At 35.2% G+C, this 15,502-nt stretch overlaps 4 protein-coding genes across 4 annotated transcripts; 1 reads left to right on the forward strand and 3 right to left on the reverse strand.

Moving 5' to 3' along the window:
* Nucleotides 1-2,571: 2,571 nt before the first annotated feature.
* On the forward strand, nt 2,572-3,120 carry LOC130737288 (ethylene-responsive transcription factor ERF042-like). The gene has a single exon (XM_057589039.1). It carries the CDS (start codon nt 2,572-2,574, stop codon nt 3,118-3,120), a length of 549 nt encoding a protein of 182 aa, XP_057445022.1.
* A 5,077-nt stretch (nt 3,121-8,197) lies between these two features.
* LOC130737289 (uncharacterized) lies at nt 8,198-12,710 on the reverse strand. Its single transcript, XM_057589040.1, has 3 exons — nt 12,272-12,710; nt 11,878-11,977; nt 8,198-8,270 (listed from the first exon to the last, which is right to left on the reverse strand). The coding sequence occupies exons 1-3, from the start codon at nt 12,708-12,710 to the stop codon at nt 8,198-8,200; spliced, it is 612 nt and encodes a 203-aa protein (XP_057445023.1).
* A 538-nt stretch (nt 12,711-13,248) lies between these two features.
* On the reverse strand, nt 13,249-13,695 carry LOC130737290 (uncharacterized). The gene has a single exon (XM_057589041.1). The coding sequence runs from the start codon at nt 13,693-13,695 to the stop codon at nt 13,249-13,251; it is 447 nt and encodes a 148-aa protein (XP_057445024.1).
* Nucleotides 13,696-13,715: 20 nt separating this feature from the next.
* Nucleotides 13,716-14,285, reverse strand: LOC130737291 (glutathione S-transferase T3-like). Its single transcript, XM_057589043.1, has one exon. The coding sequence runs from the start codon at nt 14,283-14,285 to the stop codon at nt 13,716-13,718; it is 570 nt and encodes a 189-aa protein (XP_057445026.1).
* Between the last annotated feature and the right edge of the window lie 1,217 nt (nt 14,286-15,502).

Raw genomic sequence — 15,502 nt, forward strand, 5'->3', positions numbered from 1 at the left:
CAAGTGGTAAGAGCTAGGGGACATGAGGGTTGGGAATGGGAAGGTCCAGGGTTCGAATCCTGGAAGAGATAATTGAAGAGATTTTCTAACTTACTAACAACTAACCACTAACATTTGCCTATAAAAAAAAATCTATAAATTATTTCCTTTAAGATAAAATATCAATGATTACTAGAAAAAAGTTTTAATTCTATGGTGATTATTTAATTTGATTATTTTGCTAAACTTCTCAACTTAGATACATCATTTCAAAAAAAAAAAAACTTAGATACATATTCCTAATTAAATTTCTTAACAATCAATTTACCTTTTTAACGAATTTTATTTGTGGCAAAAATTTAATGTATCAAATCTCATTTGCTATATCTATTCGATTGAAGTCAAATTTGGTATACATGCATAGTAAAAAGTACATTACGATGTAAGTCAAATTTACTAATATTTGATTAGGTTGTTTTGTATAACTTTTTAGATTAAATTTTATAAATTGATAGTGTAAATAAGTTTTACACAATGATTCAATCATAACCCTTCATTTGGTTAGTTCATAATTAATTTTGAATTTAATAATAATTAAAATTGAAAATGGAAGGTTGTGATTGAATGACTGAGTAAATTTTTTACACCGTTGGTGCATATAAATTAATCTTATAATTTTTTATTATAAATTCGTGTTTTCATGTAAGAATCGTGCATACTTATTCTAGTTAAAATTAAAAGAGATTAATTCCTATGCACTAACCGTGTAAATAAATTTTACACAATCATTCAATCATATCTCTTTATTTTGCTATCTCATAATTAATTTTAAATTTAATAATATTTAAAATGATAAATGAAATGACGTAATTGAATGACCGTGTAAAACTTGTTATCAGAAATTAATCTCAAATTAATTAGGCTTAATTCCACTTTGGGCCCCTGATGTTTCATAAATGTGCGATCTGCACCCCCCGTGTATAAAACGTGCGGTCAAGGTCCCTGATGTTTATAAAACGTGCGATTAACGCCCTTCCGTCCAAATCCGTTTGGTTCCTCAGTTGATCAAACGGAAAATGCTGACGTGGCGTTATTTAATTAATTAAAAATTCATTTTTCATATAAAATTATTTCAACATTATTTCAAAACATAAAAATAAAAATTATTTCAAAGCAAAAATTTATCCAGAAGCTTCTCTACATCTTCAACCTCTAACTCATCTTCTTCAACTTCCCTAATCAAAACAAAAAAACTCAAACCCAGATAGAATCCCCAATCAACACCCAACCAACCTGCAACCTCCTCCCTCTCCCACCCACCTGCTATCACCACCCTTAGCTCACCCCAATCAATCTGCAACCTCAACAAACCCACCCCTACACACCTGCAACCGCCACCCTTAACCCATACCTCACCCCAATCAACACCCAACCAACCTGCAACCTCAACAAACCCACCCCACCCACCTGCAACCGCTACCCAACCAACCAGAGGAGAGAGCGGGATCGAGAAATAGAGGGCGAGATCCAGAGGAGAGAGCGAGATCGAGAGAGAGAGAGCGAGATGCACAGGAGAGAGCGAGATCCAGAGGAGAGAGCGGGATCGAGAGAGAGAGATCCAGAGCGAGATCGAGAGAGAGAGAGAGCGAATCTAAGAGATTTGGGGTTGTGGGGTGAGGTTGGGGTGAGGTGAGGTTGAGGTGAGGTTGAGGAAGCCATGGAAGCCATGGAAGGAGGAAGGAGGAAGGAGGAAGATGAAAGAAGAAGAAAGAAGAAGAAGCGTGAAAAGGGAGAAAGAGGGTCGAGTGAGAGTCTGAGTTCATTTTTTTTATTATTGAATTTTAATATTTTTTTATTTTTGTTAGAAAAATGATTTTTTATGAAATTAAATAAGTGTCACGTCAGCATTCCATTTGGTCAACAGACGGAACCTAACGGAAGGGCGTTAATCGCACGTTTTAGAAACATCAGGGACCTTGACCGCACGTTTTATACACGGGGGGTGCAGATCGCACATTTATGAAACATCAGGGGCCCAAAGTGGAATTAAGCCAATTAATTAAAATACAATATTTCAACATTTTCGACTTTTATCACTCTTTATAATACATATCCTTTGACATGTGTCCGGATGTTTTCCTCCTAAACAAAACTAATGGAGTACGCGTAATTAATGTGATTGCATTTGCAACTTTCTCTTTTCCAGCTGGTATTGAATAATTTCGGTAAAACGGAAAATATGTAATTATGATTATAGTCTTAAATCAAGAATATATGATAACTTTACGTAAAAAAAATATCATGGTAACTTTGACCAGTTTTTTTTATTGATATGTATTCTTATTTAATTAGATATAGTGATCCATATATTCTTAATTTAACAATAATCCTATTTACATATAGTTTTCAAATTGCCTATAATATATTTTCCTAATATGGTTCAGAGATTTAGTTTCCATTAATAGTTGGATTCATTTCCTTAACTGCTAAACCCTAGCTACGTACCACCCCTATTTGAACCTCTAGTACCCACCACATTTTCAATTCACGGCATTCATTATATGAATATCTTTCCCCTTGGCTTCAAAAAACATGGAAGAAGACACTGAGGTTCAGACAACCACTTTGTCCACTGAAGAAGAAGCAGTGTGTGTTGAGGACAAGAAGTATCGAGGGGTACGCAAGCGTCATTGGGGCAAGTGGGTTTCAGAAATCAGAGAGCCCAAGAAAAAGTCCAGAATCTGGCTTGGCACTTTCCCTACTGCAGAGATGGCTGCCCAAGCCCATGATGCTGCGGCCCTTGCCATCAAAGGCCCCTCCACCTTCCTCAACTTCCCTGAGTTAGCCTCACAAATTCCACGCCCCGCCAGCACTTCCCGTAAAGACATCCAAGCCCTCGCCGCCAAGGCAGCCGCAATGAATTACCACCAAGCCCATGCCGAAAACACTTGTGAAGCCCAAGCCCAAATAAGCATGTCTGTGTCTTCCTCCCATTCCATTGATGCACACCAATCTTCAGGTTCATCGTCATTGTTAAATGGTGAGGTTGACACGATATTTGACCTACCTGATCTCTCACTCGACTCAAATCATACAGATTTAGGTTTTTGGCTGGAACTGGAGGATGACCCTTACCCGTGAAGAGCTATTAGTTTTTTCTTTCATCACTAGTTTGTTAAAGGTTTAATTATTTTATAGGTTATTTTGTTCGATATATTTTTTATTAGTATTTTTATTTGTTATTTCCTACTTTGTATTTGGTTGGAGCACATATTGTGCTTTCATTAATTTATTTTGCTTACAATTTTTTTATTTATATTGTTAAGAAATCCTTTACAAATTGAACATCTGCTTCGAGGAATTCCTACAAAATTTGTTATGAGAGATAACTACTATAATAAGTATAATTTCTCTAATGAATGTCAACATCTGTAAAAAAAAAGAATAGAAAAAACTTGGAGAGCCTATTTGTATGTTAGTTTGCAACAGAGTCAGTGTTACGTTTGACACCAACCCATGTTTTTGCTGAAAGGTAAGTTTAGAAAGGTAGCACCGGACATGCTAATGTGAAGCATGGTGGCGTGGAAGGTTGCCATTTTTCAGAGATGGTCCAATAACACAAACAGCTCATATTTGTTATTTATGTAGAATGTTTTCTCACTTTGTAATTAAAATCTGTATAAATTGATTCATCTAAATTATTTTATACCTCCTTTCACTCAAATCACTAATGACAATATTAAACTGCACATAAATTACAAAAAAAATCAAGTTAAAAAAGAAGATTTGCAGGGTGAATGGTTAGGGTTTAAATCCTGACGAATGAACTGATTTACTAACAATTAACAACTAAGATTGACCTATAAAAAACCAATAAAATATAAAATTTGTTAAAATGCACTAATCGTGGTTTTGTGCACACGTACATATGGGTTTTGTCATACAGTATTTCCGTAAATCTCTTTGGTCCACTATAAGACCATATACAATGGTTTGTTGAAAAATATTTTGTTTACCCATTCTCTACCTCACTTTTTCTCTTCCCAACACTCCACATCATCTTCTCTCCAATTCAACACTCTCTCAACAATTACCCACTCCAATGGTTTTACTTAACTCTCAACACCCTACCCCACCACTCACCACTCACCCTACCCCATTATTTCACATTTTTATTTAATTTTATATTTTTGTTTTTATGATTACATAAAATTACAGTTATCGATTTAAATTAAATTAAATCAATAAACACTTAACAAAATTGGTTGTTTAAAGAATTCTGGGTGTTGGTAAGAAATTTGATTTGGATCTTCATAGTTGTTGGGATTTTGGTTGTAAAATGGGTTGTTTGAAGAATTCTGGGTGTTGAAATGGTGATTGTTGGGATCCATTTCAAAACAAATGCTAATAGATAGATAAATAAGATGGTGAAAAACTTGGTTTTTTTTCTGTGTCCAAATCAAACGAACCAAGTCTCTATTTATAGAGAAAAAAAATCATGAATTTTGGTATAAATTGTTTTTCCAGAAATTTTTTTTTTGATGAAATAATTGAGTTCAAAAGATAGGGGTAAAAGAAATCTGGCGAACCAATCACGGCCTCACACGTGTCAGCTCCCTCTCTCCTTCTGCGTTTTCTCTCCTCTCACCAATCGGCTCCCGCCATGTGGCGTCCCTCTCTCCTCTCAACTTTGTTGAGAATCCTCAACAATTTGGCCATCCCTCTCTCCTCTCAACAGACTTCAACAACCATTGGATGCTCTCAACAAAATTCAACAAGCCTCAACATCAATCCTCAACATCCATTGCTCATGGTCTAAGGTATGAGTGATTTAAACACACTATTTAAATGAGTTAAAAAAAAAAGAATACAAGTTAATTATGAGACTAAAATAACACACTCGAAAAAGTAATTAAGCTAATACTAGTGTTTTTCACCCGCGCGTTGCACGGGGAATTTATCTATAGTATTTGATAAATTGATCAATATTTTAAACTATAAAAAATTGAAGATACTAAGAAGGTAAGAACAATCATAATAAAGATGTAGATCTTTAAATAACATAAATTCAGACACTCAGTTCTAGTGTTTTATAAAGTTTTGCATATATGAGGTATAACTGAATTTTGTTTGCGAAGATGTATACTAGTGTTGCATAAAAGGTATTGCTTTTGTATATGTAACAATACATAAATATATAATTATTGTTTACATTATTAAAAATACACTTAAGTTATATAATTTTTTTTTTAACTCGTACAAAATTTCATTTTTCATGTAAAATGTTCCTTCCCGTGAGATCTCGTAACTCAAATATGTTAGCACTTAATAAATTTAGGTCATAAATTTATAGTACATATGTATTAATATTTTTTATTCCTTATACTATTCTTAATATCAAATTATTATAGTTATATACATATATAAATATAATTACTCTTAACGTTTCTTTACCTAATCTGAACGGTTCAAATATATTCTAGTGCTTTTTTACCCGTGCGTTGCACGAGGAATATGTCTATCGTATTTGATATGTCAATCAATACGCTGTTTAAAAAATATATTAAACAGATGAAATAGAAGAGTATGAAATGCGAAGCAAAGTGAACAAAAAGACTTCTCTTTTAAGCCTGATTCAGATCAATCGAAATTCGTTTGACATTCGTCATAAACATGAAGACAATATAACAAATCATAGATATAAGGAATTACCAACATATTAAACAACATATGAAATAGAATAGTCTAAAATGCTAAGCAAAGTGGTCAAAAAGTCTTAAATTGAAACCCTTGTTGCATAGATTGAAATTCGTACGATTGAATAACTAATAAAAAGATTGATCCAACGCGCGGGTAAAAAGAATGATAACATAACCCAACACACTGGCTTCTAAATTGAACAAACAAATGCTCAATATATAAAACTTTGAATTCATATTACTAAAAAACTCATGTAGGACTCGTATTCCGGTAACACTCTCATGTTCAATTATCCATGTTTCTTGGTTGAGTGTGTATTTTAATATATTTTGAGTCGGTTATTGCTTTCTTATATTGATTATTAAAATTATAATGGAATTAATTAATTTATGGTATTAGGAGATTGAGTTTGTTAGAAATAAGATATGGTAGTTATTTGTTTGTTTTTGAATTTTAAGTCGAGTTGCGGGTACATATAAGAGAGGAGATGACTGATGCGGTATCTTAGTTAATCAGGGAAAATCTTTTAAAATTTTAATGTTTTATAATCTCAGCACTACATATTTTATTTTTATAATGTAGATCATGAGAAATAATAAAAGGAGAAATCAGGGGATTCCGGTAAATATGCAGTAAATTAGGCTTGAGACTTTTCCTAATTTGAAAAGATAATGAAAACAGTTTCAATATTTGTTTTGGAAATAAATTTAGTAAGGAGTAATCTAGGTAAATATTAGATAATTAGATAAAATCTTTTGAAATTTGAAATGACACGTGTCAACAAAAGATAAGTTATCTTAATGGAATAACACATGAAATTTTTTTATAAACAAAAAATAATACATTACCTAGTTTATCACCTAAAATAGCACGGCTCTACAATCAAGAGATGAGGAATTTAAAATTTTCATTTACATTAAATATAATGTTACATAGTGGCTGAATTTTTTTTTTAGTGATTTTTGCTAGTTTTTACTTTGATTTTACGTAATTTCTAATCAAAAAAACGTTGATATTACATGTTTATTTTTAATTTTTTTTTTGAAAGTGTTTATTTTTAATTCATGAGTGCATGATATATTTATCGAATGAAATTAAAATATGAATTAAAGGAGTGTGCATCCCAGTATTTCCAAGTCGAGTTTTAGAAAATATTTTTTTAATTAAGATAAAATCAAGAAATAAACAATCTAAATCTTAATCAAATAAAAAATTTAATAAAGAACTGATTAAAGATAAATAAAAACTACAAAAATCTAGTAAATCACAATAAAAACTCATAAAATTCTGAATTAAATAAAAATCCGAAAAATTCAATAAAAATACCATACAAATTTGATTTCCCTCTATTTATAGCTCATCTCGTCCTAGTACTAAGTAACTAATATAATAACATCTAACTAACCTAGCAGTCCCTGATTAATTTCCCCTTATGTAACATCGTTACATGAGTTTGAAAATTTAAGTAAACATTAGGCCTGTCCAACTTTTTTGGGCCCGACCGAAACCGACCGGCCCGCTACCAAAAAAGGCCTTCTCGGTTCGATCGGGTCGGGTGCCGGGTTGAGTAATGGAGAAAAACCGGTTTTAACCGGTCTGGTTCGGTCAGGGTCGGTCTGGGTTCTGAACTGACCGGCCCGACCGAATAGGGATAAAAAAAAAACTCCAGCGGCCTAGCCCAGTGTTTGAGTGAAGGGAGGGAAAAAAAAATCCATGTTGACAAAAAAAAAGGCTTCAGAAGTAACCATAGCCCATTACCCCACCCACTATAAATACTCTATTTTAACCCTCCCTCACCCTCTCAAACCCTAGCCGTCCCAACCTCTCCTCCTCTTCTTCTCTCCAAAGTCCAAACTCTGAACCCTAGCCGCCGCCACCACCCTTCTCCTCATCCTCTCCGCGACTCCGCCACCACCCTTCTCCTCATCCTCTCGGCCACTCCACCACAATAATTTCATCACACATCTCATCTCAGACATCTCAAACCCTCACACATCTCAAACCCTAAGCCTCTGAAATCGCACATCTCAAACCCTAAGCCTCTGAAATCGCTTCATCCTCCATGCTTCTCTGATCCGAAAGAGTTTGCTCATCTTCATCAATCGATTCTGATGTGAAATCGCAAGGATGAAGTGAACATTCTCTTTCGCATGAGAAAAGCAATGGAAAAAACTTGTTCTTGACTTCATGGTAAGTTGGTAATGGTATCTCCAGATCTGATCTTCTTGGTTAATTTGTTCTATGCTCTTCATCTTTCTGTTCTGATGTTCTCTGCAAACCCGGTGGAACCCGCCCGACCCGCCCGTTACCCGACCAACCCGAAACCGACCCAAACCGACACAACCCACGGTCGGTTATGGGCCCAGTTTTGTCTCATGCGGGTTCGGTCGGTGGAGCTTTTTGGGCCCGAACCCGACCGGTGGACAGGCCTAGTAAACACACTTCTCTTAGGTGATAAATTGAAACAATGTAAAAATAACTGCAGTCCACAGCTAATGAGAAAGTCTGCCAAATTCACCTAGCAATTATCAAATTTCTGCGTGTCCTTGGTAGCTCTGTGGACCCTCAGCACCAGATCAACTCCATTTTTCCTGGAATTAACATTAAATAAAAATAAGCCAAATTAAGAAAAAATCAAGAAATAAACAACCTCAATCCTAATCAAATCTAAAATTTAAAAATGTACTAATTAAAGATAGATAAAAACTATCAAAATCTAGCAAATCACAATAAAAACTTATAAAGTCATAAATTAAATAAAAATCCGAAAATTCAATAAAGACACCATAAAAAATTAATACTCTAAAAATAAAATAAAAGACTCAAGATAAAATCAAGAAATAAACAACCTAAATCCTAAACAAATCTAAAATTTAAAAATGTAATAAATAAAGATAGATAAAAACTACAAAAATCTAGCAAATCACAATAAAAACTCATAAAATCCTAGATTAAATAAAAACCTGAAAAATCAATAAGAATACCATAAAAAATTAATTTTTTTTGAATTTAAAATTATTGTTCATAGGGAAATAATGCATTCAATGTGTTGAAGAAAACGTTGTAAGAATGCAAGAAAAATATCATAAAATCATCCAAAAACACAGCAATATGGTTGATACTTCATCTATGTTCTACCAAATAACAACATCGGTGTTCTACATTAAGTCTAAGCTTACAATCTGAATCAGACACCCATCATATAGTAGGACATATGTTACCTTAGCACCCATAATTACTAACTAAACACTTTGTAGACTGTTTATAGAAGATGCATATAAAGGAAAAGACAATCAATCAATATAAATGGTCAGGAACATAGAAAAAAAATGCCTATAAATGGATCTCAAAACTTTCAGATGAATGATAAGTATCCTTCATCCCCCAGCATAAGAATCAATAATAACAATTCAAATAGGAACTGAAAGATCAGATATTTGCTACACAAATGTTAGACAATTGCACACATGAAAACATGAGACAAACAACGAAATTAAGCTATCAACTATATCTTCATCTTCTTATGCATCAAACTTTCAAATTAACTTCATTGGAAGCTAACAATATATATTTTTTCTACTTGATAATCATGTTATTCTTTGAGAAGCATATAAGGAGTGATAAGTTTTTCTTTTTAGATACTACAGTCAAACAGATAGGGGAATGAAAAAAGGGAAACATATAAGCATAATCTTTCTCGCTGGCTCTGAAATTAGCTTCTCAAAACCGAGAAACCCAAATCAAATTCTCTATCACATGTGCTAAGGAGATTACTACTTTTAAGGCATGTCATGAGTCTAAAAACTAAATATAAATAGATATTATCTCTATTTAAAAAATTCAATAAAAATACCATAAAAATTAATTAATACTCTAAAAATAAATCAAAAATAAATTAAAATAAAATCAAGAAATAAACAACATAAATCCTAATCAAATCTAAAATTTAAAAATGTATTTTTTTATGAGAATTAATCTGTGAATGACACGTGGAATTTTTTTTATGAGAATTAATCTGAAAATGACACGTCACTAAGAATTAACGTGAGAATGACACGTCACTAAATCAGCCTGATGGAAGTTCTTATTTTCTAATATATATATTGATGCCAATACATTTATTTTTTTCTTTAATTCAATAATTGGGTGGGTCGGCTCCAATAATCACTACCAACACAATCCTTACATTTATAGTAAAAATTAAAAACACAATATTCTAAAGAAAAATGATACAGTATCTCTTTATCAATTGAGTCATCGTATCTACAATCATTTAATTGCTTTAGTTGTCTATCGTGTCTCATGCTGGCGAAAATGGGGACCAGAACCGTGGGCATAAGAAATAATTATATTTATAAAAGTCCAAATCGAGTAATTTATAGACCCACGTGAAGTTTATTTGATACTCACTCCGCCCCTATTTATAAATCATTTTTATCTAATTCTCTAGGATTAAGAAAAGAAGTTGTTAGTATTAAATTTGTAAAAAGTTTTATTAAGTTTCCAAGATAACGCATGAACTTCTTTCTCTAAATTAATTTCTTTTCAAAATTAATTTCTTTTCAAAATATTAAATGCTTCATTGGTGTTATAAAGTGACTTATATTTTAAAACTAACAAAAACTCTAAAAATGTGACTTATATATGGGAACGGAGAAAGTAGTATACACCACGTATTACAATTAGTCAATTATTAATACTACTTAATTGATAGATGGATGATAATTGTGCCATGAACTTTATTGAAAAAAGATTAAAGAGACAATTTAACGAGAAGTTTTGTCGGTACACATCCCATATTTAGCTCCATGTGAGTAATGATATATACACACTTCTCCACTCCTTTTTCACCTTTATTTTTATTTATTTCTATTTTCTTTATCTATCAAATTACCTATCACATTTTTACTTTCTCTCTCATTTCTTCATATCTCTCTTCCTCCACCTCTCTAACTCTAAAAATAAGGTGTGAAGATATAATTACCTGTTCCATGTGGATGTGTGAATAGTATGATGTCTCAAATCAAATGCTTCTATTATTGGCATCATTACATGCCAATGTGCCATGAACTAACCGCCACAGTATAGCCACATGGCGAATTCATAGTACTCAATACTGGTATCTTCCATCATCTCAATCTTAAACTTGTCAACTCAAGTAGAAAAGCTATCCCCCACCGGTCCAGTACTTTTGTTCCCTCCCCAAAGAGGTCTATACTCTATAATGTCACAGTGAAACACGTATGCTTTAGAGCAACTCTAACCCTTGGTTCCTTATCTGGTTTCTTAACACACTATTCAGCACTATTTCTGTGGGCCCGTACTGCCACATCAGACTTAAGAAACTCCTAAGGAACTGAACCAGATTTTGCTCCAACTCATGGTTTCTTAAATTACTATTTGAAGGTTCCCACCCGTGTCCCACCATACAACATAAATTAATAATATTTATTTTCACACAATTTAGATTTAAAATTTAATACTAAATCAATTAAAAAATAATTTAATTAATATTTATACGAATTTAATTTAAATTTACTTAATATTTAAAACAACTAAATTTAAATATCGACATATTAACTTAAAATAAAATAAAAAAGTACATTGTGTTTTTTATAGCAAAAACAATTTTATTGAATGATAGAAATAAAGACGAAAGAAAATACATGACAATGAAAAATAAACAACAATACATTTTAAATGAAATACATAATAACACTTGAAGATTAATTTTCATTATTCTCGTTTTCGGGAAGCTGCCAAATATGCTCCACCAAGTCTGCTTGAAGTTGGTGATGGATTGACCTTTCAATTTGATGTGCTCTTCTTTCCAAGATATTTCTAAAAGCGGGGATAGGACCACTTAATACTTCAGCATCCAATATGTCATTATTGACCTGTTCATAAACAAAATTACCTTGGTACGTGTTGCGCTCATCTTCAACAATCATGTTATGCAATATGATGCAAGCATACATTATTGACTTCATGTCATTCGGATGCCAAAAGCGTGATGGACCACGAACTATTGCAAACCGAGATTGGAGAACGCCGAATGCACGTTCAACGTCCTTTCTTGCTGCTTCTTGTCTTTTGGCAAACTTTTGCCTTTTTTCTCCTTGTGGCATTGAGATGGTCTTCACAAATGTAGACCACGGGGGATAGATGCCGTCTGCTAGATAGTATCCCATGTGATACATTGTTCCATTCACGCTAAAGTTCACCATGGGAGCATTTTCACTCAAAACATCATTAAACACAGGAGATTGGTTTAGCACATTAATGTCATTGTTAGAACCTACAATGCCAAAAAATGCATGCCAAATCCACAAGTCTTGAGATGCCACTGCTTCAAGCATGATTGTGGGCTTTCCATTATCACCTCGAGTGTATTGACCTTTCCACGCAACTGGACAATTTTTCCATTCCCAATGCATACAATCAATAGAACCCAACATACCTGGAAATCCACGAGACTCCCCCCATTGAAGTAGGCGGGTAATGTCTTCATGGTTCGGGCGCCTCAAATATGTTTCACCGAATACTGCACACACACCTTCTACAAAATTCTTTAGGCACTCAATTGCAGTACTTTCACCAATTCGAACGTACTCGTCAACACTGTCAGCAGGTGATCCGTACGCCAACATACGAATAACGGCAGTGCACTTTTGTAATGGTGTCAAACTTTGTCTTCCAACTGCATCAACAGACTGTAAAAAATACGGGTTATGAGACCCAAGGGCGTCTACAACTCTGAGGAACACATCCTTTCGCATTCGAAACCTTTGCCGGAAAAGCTCTTCCGGGTATACAGGATTTTCAGAGAAGTAGTCCATCCACAACCGCTCGTGCCCAGCTTCACGATCTCTCTCTATCACTTTTCTTGTTCGCTTGGGCCTAACAGTGTTCGCATGTTGTTGATAAAACTCCATCTCCTCCTGCATCATATCTTCTATAGTCGTGTCATTGATAAGTTCGTCAATGACAACGTCGTAAATGTCCCATTCGGCCATATTGTTTGGATCCATTATATGACACAATGAGAAACTATCGGTGTAATTTGATAGGAGGAAGACGAGATGAGATAACAAAAGAACTTTGGAATGTTGAGATGAGTGAAATATGACATGTATAAATAAGAGAAACAACAAGGCTATATTCTCCAACGGCTATATTCTCCAACGGCTATATTCCCCAACGACTATATTCTCCAACGGCTATATTCTCCAACGGCTATATTCCCCAACGGCTATATTCTCCAACGGCTATATTACTCAACGACTATATTCTCCAACGGATATATTCCCCAACGGCTATATTCCCCAACGACTATATTCCCCAACGTCTATTTTCTTGAAATTACAACATTGATGAAGTACACAGTAAGAAAAACTCGAATATTGAAATTACAACATTGATGCAGTGCACATAATTAGAAATGCTAAAATTACAACACTGATGAAGTACACATAAGTAGAAATGCTAAAATTACAACACTAATGCGGTACACATAAGTAAAAATGCTAAAATCACAACATTGGTACACATTAAGAAACACAACAAGAACTAAGACATTCCTAGTTCATTCATGGCGTATTGACATAGGCGCTGATGCGCTGCTAACTGCACCTCGTTCATGTTAGATGTGTCCTGCATAAGGATATCCCTGTATTCCCTAAGCAACTTCGCCTTCATAATTTGGGTTTTTTCCTTTTTAATTTTGGTTTTTTCCATCTTCATCTCCGGTTCTTGGGTCTTCAGCTCCTTGAAATTCGCCAATAAGTCTATTTTAGCATTCCCGATGGCTACCATATCAGAATTAGGAACATATAACAGCTCACTTGAAGCAGTGTCTCCTACTTTGGCTTTCCTTTTGATATTCTTCTTTCCCTTTGGGCGGGTTGCTGGTTGTGTGGCCTCATATTCGTCGCCCTCAATTGATGCACTCGGGTCAGACGATGTTGCATACGCCCCATCTCCTGACTTCTTCTGTCTCGTTGAACTGGTTGTCATAAATGTTCCTTCCACTTTGGTTAATCTTTCACCAACCGCCAAGCATTCTCATGTTTGAAATCTTTACCCGTATCTACGTGATATATGGAATGCGTTGTAGCCATGATGTCCTTATCTGAGTGTCCACTTTTCCAATGACTAGTAGCCTTGTTGTGGCAACCGACAAATATTTGAATATCAGCATTCAATTTAGAAAAATGAGACTTCAAGGAGTTTGCTGACCTCGAAGGATAGGCAGGGTCGCGGTACTCCTCATATTGGGCTTGGATCCTATCCCAAAACAATGTTGACTTTTGATCATTTCCCACGACCGGATCGGTAGAAACGTTGAGCCATGATTGAAGAAGAAGTATATTATCTTTACCACTCCATTTGTTGCGTTTCTTTCCGGTTTCTTCAAGCTCAATATCATCTAGACCCCGTTGAGTAGAAAATTCAGGCTCATCAGGCATAGCCCCACATTGTGTATCTGAGACTTTTGAACTGCTGCTACCAGTAGAAGGTGCTTGGTTTTGAAATTGGTATTGTGGTGGATACACGCAATATTGTGGATTGTTTGGATAAGGCATTTGTGGTGAATATGGTCCCATTTGACATGGAGGTTGGCTTTGATGGTGGAACGATTGTGGAAACATTTGATATGAAGGATTTTGAAAATTACCACCGGTGTGACGAGGTTGGTTCTGAGGGTGACACATCTGCGGAGGTTGGCTTTGTGGTTGATACATCTGCGGATGTTGGTTTTGTTGTTGGTACACCGGCATAGGTTGGCTTTGAGGGTGAATCATCTGCGGAGGTTGGTTTTGTTGTTGGTACACCGACATAGGTTGTTGACTTTGCGGGTGAATCATCTGTGGAGGTTGGTTTTCTGGTGGAAACATAGGCGAAGGATGCAAACCTTCACTTGTAGGAGGAGTTTCATTTTGAAGGAGTGAATAATATTGCTCAAAAGAATTATTCATTTTGAGAAATTTGAGAATTTTTTGACAAGAGAGAAATTGTGGGAGTAAAGGTTGGTGTTTCAAATGGTCTACTGCACTATATATAAGCTGGAAAACCAAAGATTGATGAAAAACGGTAAGAAAACCGGTCAAACCGGTAAATTCAAAAAAATTTTAAAAAAAAAGCCCAAACGGGCAGAAAACCGGGTCCAGCCGGTCAAAACCGGTCTGGACCGGTCCCAAACGGTTGGATGACCGGCTAACCCGGTCATCCACTATAAATACTCTCTTATCACTCCCTCCCTCATTAACCCTAGCTGTTCCCCCTTTCTTCTTCCTCTTCTCTTCTTTTCTTCTTCCTCTTCTCTTCTTCCTCACGGCCAACTCCTCACCGCCTTCGACCCGCCACCTCACCGCCACCAAACCCTCCTCACCTCCTCCTCACCGCCACCAAACACCCACAACCTCAAACAAAACCCACCTCTCCGCCACCAAACACCCACAACCACAACCAAAACCACCTCACCGCCACTGACCCGCCACCAAACAACCTTCACCGCCGCCAAACCCGCCTCACCGCCACCAAACACCCACTACCGCAACCAAAACTTACCCCAGCCGCCACCAAAGCTTCAATCTGGACCCAAATCGCCCCTCAAGCACTGGATCAGAGACATGCAGGACTTCTTCAAGCGCCACCGCCACAAGATCGCCCCTCAAGCACATGCAGGCCTTCTACAAGCTTTTGTAATTTTTTTTTTCATTTTTCTTTGTAAAAATTTATTTTTCTGAAGCCCTGTAATTAATTTCTATTTTTATTGTTTGAATAAAATTGTGATAGTTCATACAATCTGTTAACCCTGTTG

This window comes from Lotus japonicus, chromosome 2 (genome assembly GCF_012489685.1).
Source record: "Lotus japonicus ecotype B-129 chromosome 2, LjGifu_v1.2".
Classification (NCBI taxonomy): domain Eukaryota; kingdom Viridiplantae; phylum Streptophyta; class Magnoliopsida; order Fabales; family Fabaceae; genus Lotus; species Lotus japonicus.